Consider the following 22821-nt stretch of genomic DNA (forward strand, 5'->3'; position numbering starts at 1 on the left):
AAATATTTCTAACTTTCTAACCCTCTAGAGATGACCAGAACCTGCTAAGTGTTCAGACAGTTCGCTCTGTGCATTTGTAGATGTTTGTGCTCAGAGTTTGAGACTCACTCCCAAGGTGCTTGCTGTTCACTGATGCTTGTATTATTAAAGGATGTTTATTCTGGGGCTCATGGGAGGGGACGCCTGTCCGGAAATGTCCACTGTGACTGACCTTCAGCTTGCATGTGACCTGAAGCCAATGGTGAAAGTTTGACAGTTTGAAAAATGTTTGTTGTGTTAACTACTGGACTGTCAACCAAGGAAAGTCAGTCACCTTTAGTTGTAGACAAGACAGAGACAGATGAATGTCAATGCTCCCAATGCACTGTTTGGCCAAAGCTCTGAATGTTACAGTCTGTGTATGGTTAGGTAGTTGAGGGTGAAGGCTATTCACTATCCGAGCAGGAGTTTCACAAGGGGAACTGGGGAAAGCCAGCAAGGCAATGCTTTGAACACTCAGCAGGTCAGGCAGAATCTATGGTGAGAGGAAAGTGAGTTAACGTTCAGCTCGGTGACCTTTTGGTCAATGTTGCAACGGTGCATTTTGTTTGCTCTGTAAAACCTACAAATAAATAGATGGTAAAAATAGACGTGCGTGGATGAGATAGAGCTTACCTTAGAGGAAATTGAGGGAGATCTGATGCTGATTGTGCCTTGGTTAAAAAGTACTTTTGGATTCCTGTAGCATAGTGGTTAGAGCACTCACCTTGCAAGTGAGAAGAGCCGAGTTAGATTCCCGGGCAGGTTGGGCAAGTTTCCTTACTCCACACGCCTCTGTTTACCTAGCAGTAAGTAGGAATCTGGTTGTTAGTTGATTGGCAGATTGCTTTTCTGGGGGTAATAATCCCTTCAAAAAAAAATTCTTTAAAAAAGCAATAATAATGTGGTCACTAATCCATGACTGTTTGTGGGACACTGCTGTGTGCAATTGTTGCCACGTTCCGCCCACAAAATATACAGTCAATTTAGGCACTTTATAGTATATTCTGTGAAGCTTTCGAGACGTCTCAAAGACGTGACGAGGCACTATGTCAAATGCAAGGATTCTTATTACTGTTATCAGCACCGATCATTCCTTCCCTCAGTTTCTGGTTCCTATCGCGGGGCTGCCCAGCGCAGGATTCCGGTTACTGTTCCCATTCATTTATACATCAGATAAACCTGACTGACGGTGCCTGGGTGTTCTTGCAACCTTTGGGCAATAACAAGACATTGAGCAGCGAAAAATCCTGTGAAGTGCTTTAAGACATCTTGCAAAGATGTGATGAGGCTCCATGTCAAATGCAAGGATTGTTATTACAATGAGTAGGAATAGACTACAACAACAACAAGATTACATTTGTATAGTGCCTTTCACGTCCGGAGGATGTCCCAAGGCGTACAGCATTTCAGACCCAAGCTGGGGTTGGGGGGCGGGGGGGGAGAGAAGGGAGGGGAAGGGGGTGACCAATGGCATGGTCAAAGAGGAGGGTTTTGAGGCGGGACTTGAATGAGGCTAAGGAGGAGGCGAGGAGGAGTGATTGGGGGATGGAATTCCAGAGGTTGGGGGCAGAGTGGCTGAAGGCTCTCCTGCCAATGGTGGGGCGGGTGGGTTGGGGACGTGGAGCAGCCAGAGCCGGCTGAGCGGAGGTTGGTAGGTTGGTAGGGGGTTAGGAGGTCACAGAGGCGGGATGGGGCGAGACCATGGGGGGCTTTGTAAGTGAGGATCAGAGTCTTGAACTGGATCCTCTGAAGGACAGGGAGCCAGTGGAGTCGGGGGAGATGGGGTGACGGAGTTTGGTGCGGGAGAGGACACGGGCTGCAGAGTTCTGGATTATCTGCAGCCTGTGGAGAGAGAACGAGTGCCTTGTACAAAGCTATTATTCAGGCAACACACTAAATGGCGTCATTGTGTGTCGCTGCCAAATGTTGCCGTTGTGACAAGGCTGAAGTCTTGGTACCAGTTCATTTTGCAAAGGAGCTTAATGCTTAGGTGATGATTAATATTTTAAGGGCTCTCTTGGAATTGATGAAAATTGGTAACTGATGTGCTGCGGAGACCGAGGGCATTGGTTTGCTTCATTGATTGGAATAGCAGAGTCCCAGTGTGGGTGGCTTGAGAGTAGAGAGGTCAGTTTTGCTCTACCCGTGGGACAGTGGATGCCCGTGGCTTTGCTGGTACTTGCACCGGGTTCCGAGATGCTGGAGTTCCAAGGTGCAGGAGAAATGATCCAAGAAATTATCTGAAGAGAAAGAAAGGTTTTCCAGAAGAATATGTCTGTAAAAGGTAATTGATCGTTTTCCACAGCCTGGGGACAAAATAGTGGCTGCTGTTGAGTGGCTATGATAGTCCTGGGTGGAGAAATGGTTTGCTTTGTGATGAGCTAATCACGTCTGTTACTGTGGTCGTAACTGATCGTGTTCATACAGGAAGGACTTGGACAATAGTGGCACCAAGTGGCTGCTATAGAGATTGCACTCAATGCAACATTAAACGCAGGGAGGGGCATGTTGGAGAGGGGAAGGGGTTACATGGAGGGGGAACAGTGGGAGGGTCGAGACTGTGAATTGGTGGGGCTTGACACTGGAAGACTAGAACAAGGATAAAAGCAAGAAGGTATCCATCTGACTCTTCAATTCCTACCAAAGCCCCTTCTGTTCCCAGACTAAAGCACTCTGAGATGCCGTCTAGCGTGAAGAGCCCTATATAAATGCAAGTTATTTTTCTTGTTGACTGACCTTTCATCTACTGTTGGAGCTCTGGGATGTTACCCTGCATGAGCTGGGCACTATACGAATGCAAGTTGTTGTAGTTGTTATTGGTGCAATGCTCCAGTGCACAGCACAGTGTCGGAGGGGAGGGGGAAATGAAGCTGGAACCTCGATGAAGAGTAGATCCATTGTGGGGTTTGGGGGAAGCAACAGATGGAGTGTCACGTTTTAGTGAACAGGCCGTGGAAAATATTCTCTTTGTGGGTGACCTGCCTTTTCCCGCTTGTTGTGTTGAGTCGTGAGACATTTATGTCTAAAATACCGTCCATGATCCACTCACCACTCGGTCCATGAGTACCGAGTGTCTCGTCTTCAGAAGGATATCAACTGGGCTTTTTTTTGTTTTTCCTTTTATTTACTGAAGGTTGGGGAGAGTCTTACGGCGTTCAGACAAAGCCAGAGGCTTGGGGAGACTCGTCCGCACTAAGTGCGCCAATGGACAATGGAACCGCAGCCTGGGGACAGCCCATGGACACCGGATCATCCGGCTGGGGAGAGTCACTTAATGACCGTGCTGGTACCTCTGGTTGGGGCAACACTCCCGCTGCCCCACCAACTACAAACAGAGCGGGTAAACCTCCTCCCTCTTACTAAATTTAACACCGGTACAACTATTGGACTTTGGGCACAAGTCATTGTGGGCAGGGCCTCGGGGTTCAGTTTCCCCAAGGCCAGCACTGGTGTGACTTGCTATTAATCGAGACAAGCCATTGTGTTCAACATCAGTTGGCACTCTGGTTGTAAGTGCTACTTGTTAATCCTCACTCTGCTCATTGCATGCAGCCTTTCTTCATGAACACTTGCTGTAAACTCTATGCTGCCACATACATGACCTGAACAACTCTTTTGATTTCCCCCCTTGCTCCCGTTACCCTCTCTGATCCAGGGGTAAAGCAATTGGCCTGCACTCTGGCACTGGTGTCATTCCTCTCTGGAGGGAGAAACTGACTGCCCAACATCAACACCCACAAATTGAACTTGTTTCATCAATCTGATAGTAGGTGGCAGTCAGCACACACAGGCAGGCAATCTGTCCGTCTATACTGGGGTTTAATTGCAGCAAAACTGTTTTCTGTGTGCGTTGCATGCCATTAACCGATGTCCATGAAGTACTTATAGAGCCGTTGGTAGTTGTTCAGGCATCTGAGGTGAGTGACTTGGCTGAGGGCTGAGCTGCTGGGAAAGAAGCAAAGTCCAGATAGTGCAAGCCAACATTGATGCTGTCTAACATCAGCTCAGCTTGGCTTTAATGCTCTGTTCTTTCCAGGCCCCAAACCTATGCAAGATGGCTGGTGTGCCGAGGAGGCGTCTGTGCCAGGGACCCGGCACTCCAGCTGGGAGGAGGAGGAGGGAGATGTGATGTGGAACAACAATGGCTCACAGGACAACAACGCTACAAACTGGGCAGCAAAAAAGATGGCGCAAAAGGTAGGCCTCATGGGTCTTGGTGCCAACTTGATGAATTATGAACTGTATGTTTTCATCTTATGTCTGGAATGCACTGCCTGAAAGGGCGGTGGAAGCAGATTTGATAATACCTTTCAAAAGGGAATTGGATAGGTTCTTAAAAAGGAAAAATGTGCAGTTCTATGGGGTAAAAGCGGGGGAGAGGGGAATAGTTGGATAGCTCTTTCAAAGAGCCAACACAGGCACGGTGGGCCGAATGGCCTCCTCTGTGCTGTATGATTCTGTGATTCCGACATATTAACCGTGTTTTTGCAATGCACTTGTTCCACTACCATCACTGCCACATTAATTACGAGGATGTCCCAGCGCCTTGGGATGTCCTCCCGACGTGAAAGGTGCTGTGGAAATATAATTTGTTGTTGTCTCTGCCAGCGGGGCAGCAGTAATGCAGTGGGGGGATGTGTGCTCGGTGCCCCCTCACCTGCTGCTGATCTCTGAACTAGTTAATGTGTTGTGAGAGCAGAGGAAGCAGAAAGTGGATGTGTCTGAGTTAAGGCGGTTATGATAGTGTAGATCATGACCTGTGTGTAATGTGCAGGTTGTGTTCGTAATGTGTATGAGGTTTTAGCTGATGAAGTGTCTCTTTTTTTAAGCAGGGAACAATGAAGATGGGGAACAAAACAGAGGAAGTATGGATGAACCAATTAATGAAACAATTCTCAAACATTGGATTTGCTGTGAGTACAAAGGGATACCTGGAGCCTTCTTACTCTCTCTCTCTCCCACACACACAAACATACTGGACATTGCTGCAGTTTGAATCTTTTCCAGTTTGCTTCCAGATTAACAAAAGACAAATACTGCAGCTGCTGGAAATCTGAAATAAAAACAGAAAAGGCTGGGAACACTCAGCAGGTCAGGCAGCATCTGTGGAGAGAGAAAAGTGAATTAACGTTTCAAGTCGATGACCTTTCATCTCTGATCTGACGAAAGATCATCAACCTGAAACATTAACTCACTTTCCTCTCTCCATAGATACTGCCTGACCTGCTGAATATTCCCAGCCACTTCTGTTTTTGCTTCCAGATGAGCCAGATTCTAGTCGCGAGTTGGAGTGAAGGACTGAGTTGTATATAACTCTGATGACTGTTGCATCAAGTTCTGTATATAATGTGGGGTCAGGACGGACTCCAGGACACCGATAACACTTAAGACTTCTGGTGCTGATTAACTGGTCCCAGTGACTCCTGCCTTCAGTGCAGCACAGCGTCCTGGCGATGCTGAGCAGCCAACAGCCACTCTATACCGCTGAGGCTGATTTATGGGTTTACGGGCTGAATTCTATTCTGGGTTCAAACCTTACATCGTGGTTGAGGCTACGTCTAATAGCGGGGATTTGGATTTCATTGTGCTGTGGAAGCACACGTGTCTAGATATTTCCCGAGGCTTGTTATTGTTCCTCGATTATTTTTCTGTTAGTTTTATATTCTGAATGTTTTGTGTTATTGTTGCAGAGGGACCCTGTTGAAGAAGCAAAGAGCAATAAGATGGATCTTCCTGTGGGTAAGATGGCGTTGATAATAAATTCATCTTCCTTACTCTCGTTATCAGCTTTCAGACAAGTCAAACAAACGATGTGGGAAACAAATCCATGAGCTATCCCCCCTTTTTAGGTATGTTAAGAGACAAGAGACTGGAGCTGGACAAGCACGGACTAAATGTTGGCGAATATACTGGCATTATCGGGAAAGGGCCGGGTTCTCGCCCCCAGATTTCCAAAGAGTCTTCCATGGATCGCAATCCTTACTATGATAAGGTCAGTTTTGCTCATTGTACAGAGAGGAATTGCTTAGCTTCTGTGCGAGTTTGAGAGACTAAGCTTGTGTATGAGGAGGCACAATGTGAGATTGAAGGCTTGTGAGACACTTGTGAGATGAGCGCGCTGATCACTACGCTACAAGGATTCTACTATAATGAGATTCGGGGTGGGGAGGGGGGGGTACTATTATTGGCACTAATAATAATAACATTTGATATAGTGCCTTATCATGTCAAAACTTATAAGAGTTACTCTGGCAAATGAGGGGAAGAAGAGGGAAGGGGAGTAACATAACATGTAGGAGTAGGCTATTCGGCCCTTTGAGCCTGCTCCGCCATTCAATCATGGCTGATCTTCTAATCTAACTCCAGCTAAGAAGGGAGCGAGGGAGGGTGAGAGCAAGACTAGACCAGCTATCTGTAGAGCAGCCTGAAAATCACTTTGCTTCTATGTTTGTGAATGTGTTGTGCTATGATGTTTGCTGCTTGTTTTGTGTGCACTATGTGGTTTACATTCCTGGTTGCCACTGGGCTGTACACAATGCAGCTGTTTGTGTTGGCTGGTGAGTCTTGCCTATAACTGTGCCTGTCCTTGTCAGCTAGCTATTAACTAACCCCATGTTTTTTCTCTTGTTTCTGCCCTTGCCACCGCTGCCTCTGCTGTGGGCTCTGCTCTGCGTGTGTGCCTTTTCCAACCCTCTTGTGTCCCCACCACCGGTTCGTGTCTGGGTACTTGTTGAACTTACTACTGTCCAGCTGTCTTTGTCTCTGTCACATCAAGACGGCATGCTAGCTGAGGAGCCCCAAACCTTACCATACATGTCCACACCAAGCACGAAGCTGCTCCCCTCAAACAGTGCACTACCTAATCAGGCCATGGGCTCAATGGGGCTGGGCATGCAAACCGGGAACCCTGGCCGACAGGTAAGCCTGGCAATCACCACTCCACAGCCTCCTCGCAGGCTCCCACTGCAACTGTGTTCACTTACAGCAAATCCCAGCACAATTTCTTCTTTTCACCCCTTTTTAAAAAATCTTTTGTTTTTTCTTTGTTGTTTGCCCATGCACCCACACACCACACACGCATCGCACACACCAGACACACATCGCACCACACACATAAACACACACATCGCACCACACATACATACACACACACACACACACACACACATCCCTAACCTAACAAACATCTATCCACCTCACCCTTTGGGCAGCGTATGTGATCTGTGTGTTCCTCCCGTGTGTTGCTCTGTCTGCACATAGCCTGGTTGTGCTGAACTCTGTAGGCTGGTGGTCGCTGAGCCCAGCTAGCTGTGCCCACTAACTCTCTGCTTTCCTTTGCAGAATGGCAATCCGAACCTATATGGCGGCAGCAATGCAGCAGCACAAGCCAGGGGGATGCAACAGCCTCCAGCACAACCTCTTAACTCATCTCAGCCTAATCTCCGCACTCAAGTGCCTCCTCCATTATTATCCCCTCAGGTATTGGTGATTGGGCTGTGCCATGGGGTGGGGGGGGAGTGTTTGTGCTGTTACGTTTGGGATTTGTTTGCTGGATTTGATGGCGTTTTGGTGTGGGGGGCTTTGGGGGGTGGGGAGCAAGGGCAAGATGTAGGAGCTCTACCACCAGAGGGCAGCAACACCTCATTTTCCACAGCCATTTTCCCTACAAATAGGGAGTGGGAACAAGGATGACATTCAGCTCATCAGGCCTGCTCCTGCCACACCTTCCCCCCCACCCCTCACCCACCCCCACCACAGATAATCCAGCAAAACTCCCAATTAACCATGTTCACCTCTCTGCAGCCCGTGCTGTGCTCTCAGGCTTGTAATTTATCCTGGTTATTAATCTGCAAGGATTTGAGTAGACTGCCCATTTAATCCCACTGTCGTCGCTATCCCCATTACCCATTTACGTGTTCTTGTATCACAGCAGCAACAGGTTACATTTACACGGCGCCATTCACGTCGGGAGGACATGACAAGGCACTAGGCAGTCGGAGACTTGGACCCGAGCTGGGGGTTGGGATCAGGAGGGAGTGGAAGGCAGGGAAGGTGGGGGTAGGAGGTTGACCGAAAGTGTGGTCAAAGAGGAGGGTTTTGAGACATGCCCTGAAGGAGGCAAAGGAGGGAGCGAGGTGAAGGGACTGTGGGATGGAGTTCCAAAGGGTGGGGGCAGAGACTGAAGGCCTGACCTACATTGATAGGGTGGGGAAATGCCTATCTACTTCCCTCTTGAAACCCACAATGGATTATTAGCTCCTCGCCTGGTTTCTAACTCTGATCCTCTATCCCTTCTGACAGGTTCCAGCATCATTACTGAAGTACACAGCAGGCAACGGGGGCCTGAACCCTGCACTATTAAACTTTGCCCCCCAGCAGGTAGCCATGCTGAACCAGCTGTCACAGATCTCTCAGCTCCAGGTACGTCAGTCGCTACGCTGACTGCGAGCTCTGTGCCTCTCCGCAGCGGCTACAAGCGGCTTCATTTTTATTCTCTCTCTTTCCCCCAATGCCAGCGGCTGTTGCTGCAACAGCAAAAGGCTCAGAACGTACGGAACATGCCGGGCCCTCTCCGCCAGTCTCCAGAACAGGTACCAACTGCCCTCCTCCTTCAGGACCCACCTCAAGACGCTCCTCTTCGACCGTGCTTTCAATCTCCCTGCTTCCCCCCCACCCTTGCCCTCCCCCACCCTGATCCTCAGTTCGGATCCGTAACTCTGTCTGTCCAGCGCCTTGGGACATCCTCCCGACATGAAAGGCACTACATAAATGTAATTTTGTTGTTATTATTTGCTGGATCACTTCTCGCTATCTGGAGTCTTTGTAACTGTGGCTTAACATCTGCCCCGTGGCCTGGTTATAAACACTCAGGCACAGCGTGCGATGACGGTAGTTGGCAGGGTGTGCATTCCGTTCTTCAGTGCGTTGTCCTTGTAACCATTCCAACGCAGTGCTCTGGGGTGAGCTGTAATTGTCACAGGTGCCGACCTTCGGATGAGACCTTAAACATAGGGTCCCGTCTGCCTGTCCAGGTGGGCGTTAAAGATCCCATGGCACTATTTGAAAAGAGAAGGGAGTTTCTCTCCTGGTGTCCTGGCCAACAATCCCCCAAATAAAATTGGTCGCTCGCTCCATTGTGAGGCTGTTTGTGGATCACTGCCGTGCGCAAATTGGCTGCTGCATTTCGCCCACTAAATACACAGTCAATTCACTTTACAGTATATCTTGTGAAGCGCTTTGAGTCATCTGGAAGACATGATAAGGCGCGATACCAAATGCAAGGATTATTGTTGTATCCTGTGAAGCGCTTTGAGACTTCTCAACGACGTAAGGCGCAAGGATTATTCTTATGATGATATTCTCACTGTAAAAGACGGGAAAAATTGAGGGTTGTGGATGTGCTGTGATGTAATAACCCAGTGGAGTTGCCTCGCTGGTTCTGGCCGGCTCCTGTCACTGACATTGCTGTGTTATCTCACACGTTAAGGCGGCTCGTGTGTTCAACGTGCAACAGATGCTGCAACACCCGCGCCAGATGGACACCAGCCTCCTGATGAAGCAGCCACAGCCTCAGCCGATGCATCAGCCCTCGGTGAAGTCCTTCCTGGAGAACCTCATGCCCCCCACCCCTCCCGAGCTGCAGACAAAAGAGCCGCCTTCGCTGCCTTCCTACAGCAGCTACCCTTTAGGTGGGTTTCCCCGACCCAGGCCAGGCCAGCCCGAGGCTGCTCATGCCCCCCACATGCCCTTAGACTATTCCATGGCCAAAATGTTTCCTACCGACTGCAGCCCCGGCCTCCTTAGCCCGCCCCTGTGTAACCAAAACAGCCACCTGCCTGGCTCGCCCAGCCATCAGCGGTCGACGAGGAAGCCTGTCAATCAAGATAGCAGGTCTATGTCAAGAGGTGAATACACATCCGTTTGTCTAAGCTTTACTCTGCCAGTGCGCCCCGGGGAACCCGCAAGGTTGAGTCCAGTCGGGGCCGTGAGTCTCTCTCTCTCTCTCTCTCTCTCTTTCTCACTCTGATGTTACATAGCACGGTGCAACTGTGTTCGAAGCTCCTGCTCTGCTAAGGCCTTCAGGGTGGTGGCTGTGGCTCAGCGGCTTTCAGCACAGGCCGGTGTGTAAGTACTGTGCGTGGTTGTTGGTCTGTTTGCTGGCGGACGTGTGAAGAAGCCCAGGCCTTGAGCTGTACGCACTGAGTCTTGTAGCATAGTGGTTAAGGCGCTCGCCTCGCAAGCTAGAGGACCCGGGTTCAATTCCCGGCTGGGGCGAAACTTGTGTTTACCTGGCAGTAAGTAGGAAGCCAGTTGTTAGAGTGGATTGGCGGATCGCTTTCCAGGGGGTAATAAATAATCATTTGATGGGGGTTAAAAGAAAGACTGAAAGTCTGCCTTGGAACGCCAGAGTTCAGGTCTGCACTGCACCCGGCTGTGACAGTACTGAAGTCTAACCACTGTCATTCGTCTTCAGTAATAAGCCAGTCGCTGTCCGTGTTGCCTGCTGAAAGGGGGAGGGGACTCCCTGCTGGGTCCTGCTTTGTGCTACTTCTAACGAAGCTGCTTTCTGTTCTCAGGCTTGAATCCCAACTTGAATGTAAACAGCCTGGATTTCGGCAGTATTGTTAACCTGAAAGAGCCACAATCACAACAGTCCCGACTGAAACAGTGGACTGCCTTGGAGACCCTTCCTGTTAATACGTCTCTAGATCAAAACTCCAGCAAACATGGTAAGAACCCCAGCTCGATACAGATTCTTTAAATAATATTAATATAGTTCATTAATATTACCATTATTATTGGTGGTATTGATAACCCCAGCTCGGGTGCAAATCCTCGACTGTCCAGTGCCTTGGGACGTCCTCCTGATGTGAAAGCGCTGTGTAAATATCATTTGCTGCTGTTCTAAAATGACCTTGACATTTCCAATGTAACGCCACCAACACTGCATGTGATCATTGAACAACCTGTACAGATTTCCTGGGAGCACAGCAGGCTTGGAACCTGGTAGAAATTTGCACAAACGTTTTGAAGTGTAATTAATTTCCGTTTCTGCAATGTTTAATATAACTCTCACTCGCTCGCTCTGTCACACACCCCCGCACACACACGCACTTACTCTTATCACCCTCCCCTCACACCACATACACTCTCTTGTCTAACACTAAATATTACAGTCAATTCACTTTACGGTATATTCTGTGAAGTGCTTTTGAGACGTCTCGAAGATGTGATAATGTGCTGTGTCGAACGCAAGGATTATTATGATTTATTATTATAGCAGTTTTGATTTTCCATCTCCAGGTGCTACTTCAAGTGGTCTTAGTATTTGTTCGTCGGGCAAGTTGCTTGAAGAATCTCCTTTTGGTCACTTTGACTTCTCCGGTAACTCCTTGGTCAGCCCTCCGGGATCCATTGGAGATGGCTGGCCCAGTGCCAAATCGCCCAATGATAAGCTCTCTAGCAATGTTAATTGGCCACCAGGTAAGGTTATTCAGCTAATACTGCAAAACACCACAGATGCTGGCAATCTGACATTAAAAACAAAGGTCAGTGGGAACACGCAGCAGGTCAGGCAGCATCTATGGAGAGAGGAAAATGAGTTAAGGTTTCAGGTCGATGACCTTTCGTTAACTCATTTTCCTCTCTCCATAGATGATGCCTGGTCAGCGTTCTCAGTGACTTCTATTTTTATTTCAGGTTATTTAGCTGCTGTGTCTGTCTGTCTGTCCTAATCCTTCGTCAAACGTTTATTCCAATTTCTGTTGTTTTCTCAGCCTTGATAGTAAGTACAACAATTCGTACAACAATCAATTGTACTTTCAATTTGATTTTTCTTGCAAAATTCGTAAATAAATCATTATAATTTGGTCACTCAATCCACAACCGTCTGTGGGACGGACACTGCTGTGTGCAATTGACTGCCGCGTTTTCACCCACAAAATATAGTCAATTCGCTTTACAGTGTATTCTGTGAAGCGCTTTGAGATGGTCTTGAAGACATGATAAGGTGCTGTATCAAATGCAAGGATTATGTAGATTACCTATTATTAATATAGTTTACCGACCCATTTGCCAGAGGAAAGAGCTTCTCCCTATTTACTCTTATCAAAACCCCTCATAATTTGAACATATCTATTAAATCTCCCCTCGCTGTTCTCTGCTCTAACAAGAATAATCTCAGCCTTTCTAGTCTCTCTACATAGTTGAAGTCCCTCATCCCTTGTACTTGCCATTTGAATTTTTTTTTTGCAGTTCAGCTCAGGAACCTTGTATGTTATTGTCAGTTAGAAACTGATGTGAGCCGTGTGGATGAGAGACTTGTTGGTTCAGGGTCAAGCGCTCCTGTCAGCTTGTCTGTACACAGCCGGCTGCTGTGTGTGTGAGTGGGAAGCCTACTGGCAGGCTGGCCTTTGCTGTTCTATATCCATCACTTGTTCTCTCCTAGCTTCACCGCTTTTGTGTGTGTGTTTTTTCCTGCTAGAATTTCGTCCTGGTGAACCTTGGAAAGGTTATCAAAACATTGACCCTGAAACTGACCCTTACGTCACTCCCGGCAGTGTGATGACTGGCCTGTCCATCTCCACCGCCAGGGATCTCGACCTCCTCAGGGACAGGAACAACGGTAGGTGCTATCTCTGGTGGCTCTTTCTGCTTGTGTGTGTGTGTGTGTGAGTGAGAGAGAGAGAGAGAGAGAGACTGTGATGGTGGGTATTTTACTGTCTGATACCTCTAACTCTCTCTTGCCTTGTTTCCCAAAGGGTCATCGTCCTCTATGAACACCACGCTGCCTTCAACTAGTGCCTGGTCCCTTGTTGGTGCCTCCAGCTACAATAGTTCCCTCAGCAGTACAGCACAAAGCACTCCAGGTCAGACACAGCCCCAAGTCTCGCCACCAGTGAGAGACTGTGCACTGTTTCATTTCCCATTGGATTGATGCACGCTCATTTTTTTCAAACTCATTTTGAGCACAAATATTGACTTTGGAAAACCTAATTCTAATCTTGTTGTTTTTAATGTAATCTTTTGTTGTGCAGTCCTGTAGCTCAGTGGTTAGAGCACTCGCATCGCAAGCGAAAGGACCTGGGTTCGATTCCCGGGCAGGGCAATACGTGAGGCAAGTTTCCTTACTCCAAACGCCTCTATTTACCTATCAGTAAGAAGGAACCCGGTTGTTAGTTGATTGGCAGATTGCTTTTCCGGGGGTAATAATCCCTTAAAAACAACAAAATTATATAAATATATATATCAATTCACTTTACAGTATATTATTTGTGAAGCGCTTTGAGACATCTCAAATGACATGATAAGGCGCTATATCAAATTATTATTATTATTTTATTATCATGTATTGACTTTCTTTTATTTGTGGTTTCACTTCACAGCCAGAATCGGTGACCCCAAATCCACATGGTCTCCTGGTCCAGTTACCAACACTTCCCTGGCTCACGAGCTGTGGAAAGTCCCGCTGCCTCCGAAAAACACTACAGCTCCGTCCCGCCCGCCCCCGGGGCTCACCAGTCACAAGCCTTCCCACTCCTGGGGGAACAGCTCGCTCCGCCTGGGGGTGGGATGGGGGAACTCCGAGTCCAGATACACCCCCGGTAAGTGCAGCCGCCAGGCTGGCAAAGTGACCCTCACACAGAGAGCCTTAGGAGCAGGTAGCCTGGCATTGCCTGAGAGCACTCCGATACGCTACCCCATATGAGGGTCACTATATGAATGCATGTTTTTAAGAGCATTGCGCATCAGTCTTTTAATGTGGGTGCGTGTGTATGTGTGTGTGCATATCAATCTATTATCTTTCAAAGATTTATTATAAACATCCTCGCATTTGGTCTTATCACGTCGGAAGGACGTCTCAAAGCGCTTCATGGGATTTACTGTGAAATGGAGTGACTGCATATTTGTAGGCAAACGCGGCAGCACAATTATATGATAAATATACATATTTATAAAATACCTTTATGTGGATAAATACGTGGCTTCTAAAGTGAGACCGTTGTCTCCATGTTAACCTGATCGTTTTGTTTGTGTTACCCAGGTCCAAGCTGGGGTGACATCAGCTCAGGGAGAATAACCAACTGGCTTGTTCTCAAAAACCTCACGCCTCAGGTAAGCTCAGCCAGTGGCCACTTACAGTTTATTGGTGGTCACATCAGCCAGGCGAGCTTTCACACTGTGTCTGCCCTTCCCCTTGGAGGTGGGCTGACATCTGCTTCACACCTTGTGTGTGGGGTGGTGGGGTGTGCGTGTGAGATTCAGTCAGTGTTGAGCTTGCTCTCGTTCTCTGTAAGTTCTGACCATGTGGTTTGTCCCTGCAGATTGATGGCTCCACCCTGCGGACACTGTGTATGCAGCACGGCCCGCTGATAACATTCCACCTGAACCTGCCCCATGGAAATGCTTTGGTCTGTTACAGCTCGAAAGAAGAGGCAGCCAAGGCACAGAAATCTCTGCACATGTAAGTCCTCATCGGTGGGGTGGGGGGGGAACTTTCCAGGGCATTGCCAGGTCCCATCTGCTTCCGTAGCATCCAAGGTTGCCCCGGCGTATAGAGTCCTGTAGTTCAGTGGTTAGAGCATTCATCTCGCAAACGAGAGGACCTTGGTTTGATTCCCGGCCGAAACCTTGCGCAAATTTTCTTGCTCCACACGCCTCTGTTTACCTAGCAGTAAGTAGGAACACGGTTTTTAATTGATTGGTGAGTGAATCGCTTTCCGGGGGTAATAATCCCTCAAAAAAAATATCTACGGCTGTTTGTGGGACACCCCTGTGTGCAATTGGCTGCCGTATTTCGCCCACAAAATACACAGTATATTCTGTGAAGCTCATTGGGACGTCTCAATGACCTGATAAGGCGCTACATCAAATACAACGATTATTATCATTATTATTATTACTATGGGTCCGGTTTCTTGCGGGAAGGGGTGTTGAGTTTGCTGGTGATGGAACTACGCTGATCTCTCTCTCTCTCACTGACAGGTGTGTTTTAGGGAACACTACCATTCTTGCCGAGTTTGCCAGTGAAGACGAGATTAATCGCTTCTTTGCACAAGGCCAGTCGCTGACCCCCTCTCCGGGCTGGCAATCCCTGGGATCCGGCCAGAGCCGCATGGGATCCATGGACAGCTCTCACCCCTTCTCCAACCGCAACGATCTCAGTCACTGGAACAGTGCTGGGCTGGCGGGGGGCGGGGGGGAGCTGCACGGCACTTCTCTCTGGGGGACCCCCAATTATTCCACTAGCCTGTGGGGGTCCCCGAGCATCAGCGAGACCCGGGGCATCGGCAGCCCCTCCCCCATCAACGCTTTCCTCCCCGTCGACCACCTTGGTGGTGGAGAATCCATATGAACTTGTATACATACTCGTGACTTAAACTGTGACCTCAAAACGATCTTGAAAAGCAGCACTAAATGGGCTTTTCGTCTGCAGAGAGGGAGGGAAGGAGAGGAAGGAAGGGGTCGCGTGTGGAAATGTTCCGTTCTGCACCTTTATTTCCACTTTGTTTTAGCCCAGGACATATCAGTTTTAATACTTGAATCATGCAGGCCAATATGGAAAGAAAATGTGAAAAAAAAGGTATATATTTATACTTCCAAATAGTGCTATCCATTACAAGAGAGAAACTGCTTAGAATGAGCTAGTTCGTGTGCACTCACTCACCAGGTTTGTTCCTTGAATTCCAAAAGTTTTTTTTTCTCTCTTCGGTATTGTTTGCTGATGATGTTGAGAGTACAGAGCTGTTATCTTTGCACTGAGAACCAACCACTCCCCCTCCGATTGGCAGTAGGAGGGGGGGAGAGATCACGGTTCAAGTGGAAATGTTTACTCAAGGATGCTCTGTTTAAAATCAAAATGGGCTGGGGAGGGAGGGGCGGGAGGGAGAGAGGGAGGGGAAAGTGTGCTCTTTTACTATGCCTTGATGTGTACCGAATTTATTGTGGTATTGTGGAGTAAGATCAAGTTCTCAGACTGACTTACAAGTTATTAAAACCCCCAAGTATTGCACCGACCTGTTGTTCTTACCCAACTTGAAACTAAAGAGTTACCTGCAACGTGACACTGGTCAGTTAAGGTGTGACCTTGCTGGCCCGGCCGGCCAGTCAAAAGGGTACAAAGCACTTTCAATAGAGCTTTTTTTTTCAGTTTCGTTTGAATTTTCTCTCTGGGGGAGGTGCCCAGGTTTGCGTGCGCCCCTCTTGTTTACAGACATTTTGAGGGAAAAAAAATGTTTACTCTTCCATCGTTGATTAAAAAAGAAAAATTCAAAAAAAATAAAGCAAAACACATAAAAAAAGCAAAAAAAAATTCAAAAAGGAAAAAATTGACCGAAAATAAACCCCCAATTATTGAGGATTGAAGATGTTTTCTATCTCTGGGAATATTGAACAGTGTTTAACCATGTTTCTTTTGTTTTCTATTCCTCTATATCCTGAAACAAGAAGAGCATGGTTCTCAGGAAATAGTTCCCCCAAGTAGAAACTTCTGCTAGTTATTGTAGGAAAACTCCCGACTTTTTAGCACTGAAAATAACTTACTGCTCTGTAAAGGTTCCTGATGTTCTTTTCCCCCCTTTTTGCCAAGTTAACTGCTTAAAGCCGCAACTCTACACATTGCTTTTGAAAATCGCTGTCTTTTTATTAGTGAGTGAAGCTGGTTTGCTGACATGCGTAGTGGTATATACATTTATTTTTTCCTTTATATTCCCATTTGAGTGGCTTAAATGTTTATGGCTAATAGTGTGAAACCCACCCCCTCAACCCCACCCCCGCCCGTCCCCATGTCCCAATTGTTGTCCCGTGAAGCTGAGATCTGTTAACTATGCATTTTTGCTGTAACCGGGTCCGTGGTTTACAGAAATCATCGTTCATTATCTGTAAGAAGTTTTAATGTAAAAGTTGTTGTGTATTAAGAGTTTTACAAAGAAGAAGAAAAAAGACGAGTTATTACATTTTTTTTTTGTTTCGTTCTTTGCCATAAAGGGTATTCCTATTTGTATCGCGCGCGCAAGAGAGAGACGCAAACACGGATACCATTTTAACAGTGCAAGCCGCCACCATTTCATTGCCTTCTCTATAACTGTCTGTCCTAAGATGCAAAGCAAAGTCAGTGGCTTTTTTAACTGTTTACAAATAGAATGTGATTGTAAAATGTATAATTTGGTTGTTGAATTATGAAGTTTCTCCAAATATTAATAAAAATCATGATGTTTTTGGCTGCTCAGCATCGAGGTGTCCTCCCTTCTCTGTCTGTTGTACTGTCTCTTGATAATCATATATAATAATAATCCTTGCATTTGATAAAAGTGCCTTATTGTGTCTTTGAGGCGTGTTCAAAGCGCTTCACAGAATAGACTGTGAGGGTGAAACGCGGCAGCCGATTGTACACGCCAGTGTCCCACGGTTGTGGATTGAGCGACCAAATTGTTTTTGAAGAGATTATTATCCCTGGAAAAACGATCCACCAACCGACCAACAGCCAGGTTCCTACTTACTGTTGGGTAAACAGAGTGTAGAGTAAGGAAACTTGCCCAAGGTTTCGCCCTGTTAGGGAATCAAACCCAGGTCTCTCGCTTGCGAGGCGAGTGCTCTAACCACTGAGCTACTGGACTCTCTAGGCTTTGCGGTATTGATTCCTCTGGCCACCTGCTGGCTTCTTGCCCGGCGTCTCTTCCTCCCACAGTAACCGCCCTCCCATTGGGGGAAGGGAAGGGGGTTGGTGGGCAGAGGTCAGGCAGCAGACGGCATCCAGTCCAAAGCCATCCCAGAGGAAATGCGTGGGACAGCTCACTGGAGGTCGAGCCTCGGAGAGAGTGCATCACTCATTGTTTCTGTGCAGCACAAAATAAACATGGAAATAAATCGTGTGGGTGGGTGTGGCGTTTCCACCTCAACCCAAACCTTGGAAAACACTGCAGCCAGGCTGGGGGGGGTGGGAGGGGAGAGGGGGGCAGTCAGCATCTCTCTCTCTCTCCGGGGCTAAGCTGTCCAGTTCCTCTCCATGCTCACCAGCTCCATCCCCTCAAAGTAAGAGCGAGGCCTCCTGGCTTTGAACTGCGACCGAGGGGAAGAAAGAATGGAGAAGTATATAAACTTACAAATTAAACCACTCGCAGGTTTAACAATATAATAATTGTTGCATTGGATTTAGCGCCTCATCACGTCTTCGAGACGTTCCAAATTGACTATTTGTGGGCGAAACGCGGCAGCCAATTGCACACAGCGACGTCCCCACAAACAGTCGTGGATTGAGTGAATTTTTGATGGGATTATTACCCCCGGAAAAGCGATCCACCAATCCACATTGCTGTGAGATTGTTATAATAGCAAGTGCCAGGCACTGAGAGAGACACTAACCGGTGAGTGGAGCTGGAGTTGATAGAGAGCGTGGAGCGGTGCCCAGGGGCCGGGCTCTGGAGGCCAGCTGGAGACAGACAGCGCGCTGGCTTGGCCGGAGTCGCCACGCTCGGTCACGCTCCCGTCACTGAGGTCCAGGACCGTCCGCAGACTGTAAAGGAAGGAGGCGGCGATGAGAGAGGGGCTGGGGGTGACCTGAGGCGAGCGGTGATGTATCGCTGACAGATCTGGAGCGCGTACGCGAGCAAACCCTGCTCCCCGGAACATAGAAACAGGAGGAGGACATTCAGCCCCTTCAGCCTGTTCCACCATTCTATAAAATCGTGGCTGAGCTGTACCTCAACTCCCAATTACCCACCTTTGCCCCGTATCCCTTGATACGTCAACCTGACAAAAAATATTATTATCATCATTTATCCACCTCAGTCTTGAAAATTGGATGGTCCAGCACCACAGACTCTGGGTGGATTGGGGGATTGCTTTCCAGGGTTAATAATCCCTCACAAAAAAAAAGTTCTCTCTCAATCCACGACTGTCCTGTAGCTCAGTGGTTAGAGCACTCGCTTTGCAAGCGAGAGACCTGAGTTCAATTCCAGGCAGGGCGAAACCTTGGGCAAGTTTCCTTACTCCACACAGAGCCTAATAATAATCCCTCCAAAAACCAAAAAACAATAATAAATTGGTCATTTTCAATCTACGACTGTTTGTGGGACATTGCTGTGCGCAATTGGCTGCCGCGTTCGCCCACAAATATACAGTCAATTCACTTTACAGTATATTCTGTGAAGCGCTTTGGGACGTCTTCCCGACGTGAAAAGCGCTATATCAAATGCAAGGATTATTATTATTATTATTATTACCTCAACTCCCAATTACCCACCTTTGCCCCGTATCCCTTGATACGTCAACCTGACAAAAAGTATTATTATCATCATTTATCCACCTCAGTCTTGAAAATTGGATGGTCCAGCACCACAGACTCTGGGTGGATTGGGGGGATTGCTTTCCAGGGTTAATAATCCCTCACAAAAAAAAAGTTCTCTCTCAATCCACGACTGTCTGAGACACAGCAGTGCGCAATTGGCTGTCACGTTTTGCCCAGAAAATGCAATCAATCCACTTTACAATAACTATGTGAAACTCTTTGAGACGTTTCAACGACGTGATAAGGCGCTGTATCAAATGCAAGGATTATTACTAATATTATGTGGATATCATCCTGGCTTCTCTCTCTGGGCAGGAGGGCGGGGGGGTGGGGAGAAGGGGCTCCTCTGAGGTTATCGGTTCCATTAGTTTAGTGTTCCCTGGGCGGGGGTTGAACCGCGACAGTGATTAAAGGATTAAACAGGAAAGTTTCCAGGTCAACATAACAGCTCCCGGGGGATCACAGACTGCAGTGGATGGGGGAGGGTGGGGGGCTCGCAGGAAGCTGGAAAATAGTCCTGCCCATAACTGTCACCCAGCGTGTGGGTGGAGGGGATGAGATAATGATAATAATTCACACACTTGAGCCAAAAATATCAAGCTGTTTCTTTACAGTGAATCAGCCTGGCCCATAGCAAACATAGGAACATAGCAAACATAGGAACATAGCAAACATAGGAACATAGCAAACAGGAACATAGCAAACATAGGAACAGGAGTGGGTCATTCAGCCCCTCAAAGTAATGTTCAACCATTCTATAAGATCATGGCTGATCTGCACCTCAACTCCAATTACCCGCCCAGATTAGTGCTGTGCTGACACATATCTATCCACCTGAGTCTTGACACTTCAGTCCAGCCATAATCCACTGCCTTTTGGGGCAGAGAGAGAGAGAGAGAGAGAGTTCCAGATTCCCACTCCCCTTTGGGTGAAAAACTGTCCCTGATTTCAGTCTTAAATGGCCTGGGTCTAATTTTAAGATGATGTTTCTTGTTCAGTATTCACCCATCAGAGGCAATAGTTTCTTGAATCCCTTTATCATTTTAAACACCTCAAACAGATCAGCCCCTTTAACCTGCAGCAGTGGTAGCCTCTCGCCTCTGAGTCAGAAGATCTGGGTTTGAGGTCCACATCGGAACTTGGAATCAAAAAGTCTAAGCTGACTCTCCACTACAGAGCCGGGGGGGGGGGGGGGGGGTTATATTGTCAGAAATGACGAACTATGGAGTAGATATTAAACCGAGGTCCCCGTCTGCCTGATCAGGTGGACGCTAAAGATCCCATTTGAAAGGAGAAGTGAGTTTCCCTCTCCTGGTGTCCTGGCCAACCATTCCCCCAATTAAAATTGGTCACTCCCTCCATAACTGTTTGTGGGACACTGCTGTGCGTAATTGGCTGTTGTGTTTCACCCACACAATATACAGTCACTACACTTTACAGTATACTCTGTCAAGTGCTTTGAGACAATATTATTAATAGCTGTCAGATTTGGCGAGTGTGGATGTGTAGACAGACATGGAAGACAATAACCCCCCTCCCTGCCAGCTCCAAGCTGTGTGAGATGTTGGTACCTGTGTCTGTGGGGGGGTGGAGGCCACTGGAGAAGGGGTCGAGGCCGCTGTAGTAGCTGCTGTCCAGCATGTGCAGGTGCAAAAACTCGTCCGAGCGGCTGAACACGGGATTGTCCAGGGAGCTGGTGGAGTTCAGCCAAGAGCGTGACCAGTCATGGACCGAGAGGTCATCAAAACGGCTGAAACGTCTGTAACTGCGAAGAAGATAAGAGGGTTAATGGGCAACTCCCCCACCCCTCCCCACCCCCCACCACTTGCTCTGACACCCCCTCCTCTCCCCTCACACTGTCCCCAGGGTTACAAGCGTCCGGGGGGAACCGAATCCCCAGTGCTAGAGGTAAAAGGTCAGTGTGTTGACCCCGACCGCCCCCCCCCACCACCACCACTCCACATGTACACGCATGTTGATGGTCAGTGACGGAACATCACGGGCTGAGGGTCATGTCTCACCTGCTCTGGGTCTGGTCTGTCCTGGCTTCCGTCAACAGGTTCTTAACCCTCCTGAGAGCAGCGATGGTTCCGGCTCCCAGCAGCACAGCCACCGCCAGGACAACCCCACACACTATCCCTGTCAGGCTTTGCTGTGTCATTCGGTGGTCACACCTCGAGCCCATATACCAGTAATCACTGCCCACAGGACACCTGTAACACAACCACAGCAGCTTATACCATCCCCTACACACACCTCACCCCAACCCCTACATGCACCTCACCCCAACCCCTACACGCACCTCACCCCAACCCCTACACGCACCTCACCCCAAACCCTACACACTTCACCCCCCCTACACGCACCTACCAAACCTACACACTCCTCACCCAACCCCTACACGCACCTCACCCCAAACCTTATACACTCCTCACCCCAACCCCTACACGCACCTCACCCCAAACCCTACACACATCTCACCCCAACACACATCTCACCCCAACCCCAACCCCTACACACACCCCAACCCCAACCCTGACACACAGCTCACCCCAACCCCAAACCCTACACACACCTCGCCCCAACCCCAACACACACCTCACCCCAACCTCAACCCCTACACACACCTCACCCCAACCCCAACACACACCTCACCCCAACCCCAACTCCTACACACACCTCACTCACAGTCTCTCTGCATCTGTCAGTCACTGTGTTTCTCTGTTTCTCCCTCAGCCTCTGTTCCTCTCTCTCTCTTCCTCTATTTTTCTCTCAGTCTCTCTTAGTCTCGCTTTCTCAGTCTCTCTCCCACTGTTTCTCTCTCAGTCTCCAACTCTCAGTCTCTCTCTCTTAGTCTCACTGTTGCTCAGTCTCTCTATCAGTCTCTGTGCGGGGAAATGTGGCAGTTACTGACCGGCACAGTGGCAGCTGTTGGTGGCTGTGAGAGCAGATGCCACTGTTCTTACAGTAAAGTTGGTGACACAGCGACGTACAGGTCACATTCCCGGCCTCGGTGTGAACACAGCTGAACCCGGGCGGGCAGGAGAACAGTGTCCCACACAGGTCCAGCCCCCGCTCTGCCAAGAACCAGCAAACCATCAACACAGGCTTAGGTTCATAATCATAATCCTAATCATAATAATAATGATCCTTGCATTTGAGAAACGCTCTGGGACGCTACCCTGCATGAGAGGCGCTCTATAAATGCAAGTTGTTGTTATTGATACAGCGCCTTATCACATCGTTCACACGTCACAAAGCGCTTCACAGAATATACTGTAAAGTGTAGTGACTGTATTTTGTGGGTGAAACGCGGCAGCCAATTGTGCACAGCGGTGTCCCACACACGACTGTGGAGTGAGGGACCAGTTTTATTTGGGGGATTGTTGCCCAGGAAACTGGGAGAGAGAGAAACTCCCTTCTCTTTTCCAATAGCGCCGTGGATTGAGTGACCAAATTATTATTTTTTTAAGGGATTATTACCCCCGGAAAAGCGATCCGTTAATCAACTAACA

General features: G+C 48.2%; 2 protein-coding genes across 7 annotated transcripts in view; one reads left to right on the top strand and one right to left on the bottom strand.

Annotated features, from left to right (window-relative positions):
• LOC103186648 (trinucleotide repeat containing adaptor 6A) overlaps positions 1 to 16290 on the top strand; it is a 42026-nt gene extending 25736 nt beyond the window's left edge. The window contains exons 5-22 of one of the 6 annotated variants that reach the window (XM_042341019.1): positions 3155 to 3361; positions 4058 to 4218; positions 4851 to 4934; positions 5712 to 5760; positions 5871 to 6013; positions 6772 to 6939; positions 7363 to 7500; positions 8323 to 8442; positions 8538 to 8612; positions 9509 to 9926; positions 10599 to 10751; positions 11326 to 11505; positions 12506 to 12646; positions 12783 to 12890; positions 13407 to 13625; positions 14066 to 14136; positions 14346 to 14485; positions 15007 to 16290. In XM_042341019.1, coding sequence (XP_042196953.1) covers positions 3155 to 3361; positions 4058 to 4218; positions 4851 to 4934; positions 5712 to 5760; positions 5871 to 6013; positions 6772 to 6939; positions 7363 to 7500; positions 8323 to 8442; positions 8538 to 8612; positions 9509 to 9926; positions 10599 to 10751; positions 11326 to 11505; positions 12506 to 12646; positions 12783 to 12890; positions 13407 to 13625; positions 14066 to 14136; positions 14346 to 14485; positions 15007 to 15376 — 2945 coding nt within the window. In that variant the 3' untranslated portion in view covers positions 15377 to 16290. The remainder of the gene's footprint in view (positions 1 to 3154; positions 3362 to 4057; positions 4219 to 4850; positions 4935 to 5711; positions 5761 to 5870; positions 6014 to 6771; positions 6940 to 7362; positions 7501 to 8322; positions 8443 to 8537; positions 8613 to 9508; positions 9927 to 10598; positions 10752 to 11325; positions 11506 to 12505; positions 12647 to 12782; positions 12891 to 13406; positions 13626 to 14065; positions 14137 to 14345; positions 14486 to 15006) is intronic. The other 5 variants (XM_042341020.1, XM_042341023.1, XM_042341021.1 and 2 more) reach the window with 5 other exon arrangements.
• Positions 16291 to 17959: 1669 nt separating this feature from the next.
• si:ch211-14k19.8 overlaps positions 17960 to 22821 on the bottom strand; it is a 14889-nt gene continuing 10027 nt past the window's right edge. Inside the window, exons 6-10 of the mRNA XM_042341158.1 lie at positions 22221 to 22383; positions 21328 to 21519; positions 20878 to 21071; positions 18382 to 18532; positions 17960 to 18078 (exon numbers count right to left, since the gene is read on the bottom strand). Of these exons, the coding sequence (XP_042197092.1) occupies positions 18495 to 18532; positions 20878 to 21071; positions 21328 to 21519; positions 22221 to 22383 (587 nt within the window). The 3' untranslated portion in view covers positions 17960 to 18078; positions 18382 to 18494. The remainder of the gene's footprint in view (positions 18079 to 18381; positions 18533 to 20877; positions 21072 to 21327; positions 21520 to 22220; positions 22384 to 22821) is intronic.

Source organism: Callorhinchus milii, unplaced genomic scaffold, assembly GCF_018977255.1.
Source record: "Callorhinchus milii isolate IMCB2004 unplaced genomic scaffold, IMCB_Cmil_1.0 Scaffold16, whole genome shotgun sequence".
Taxonomy (NCBI): domain Eukaryota; kingdom Metazoa; phylum Chordata; class Chondrichthyes; order Chimaeriformes; family Callorhinchidae; genus Callorhinchus; species Callorhinchus milii.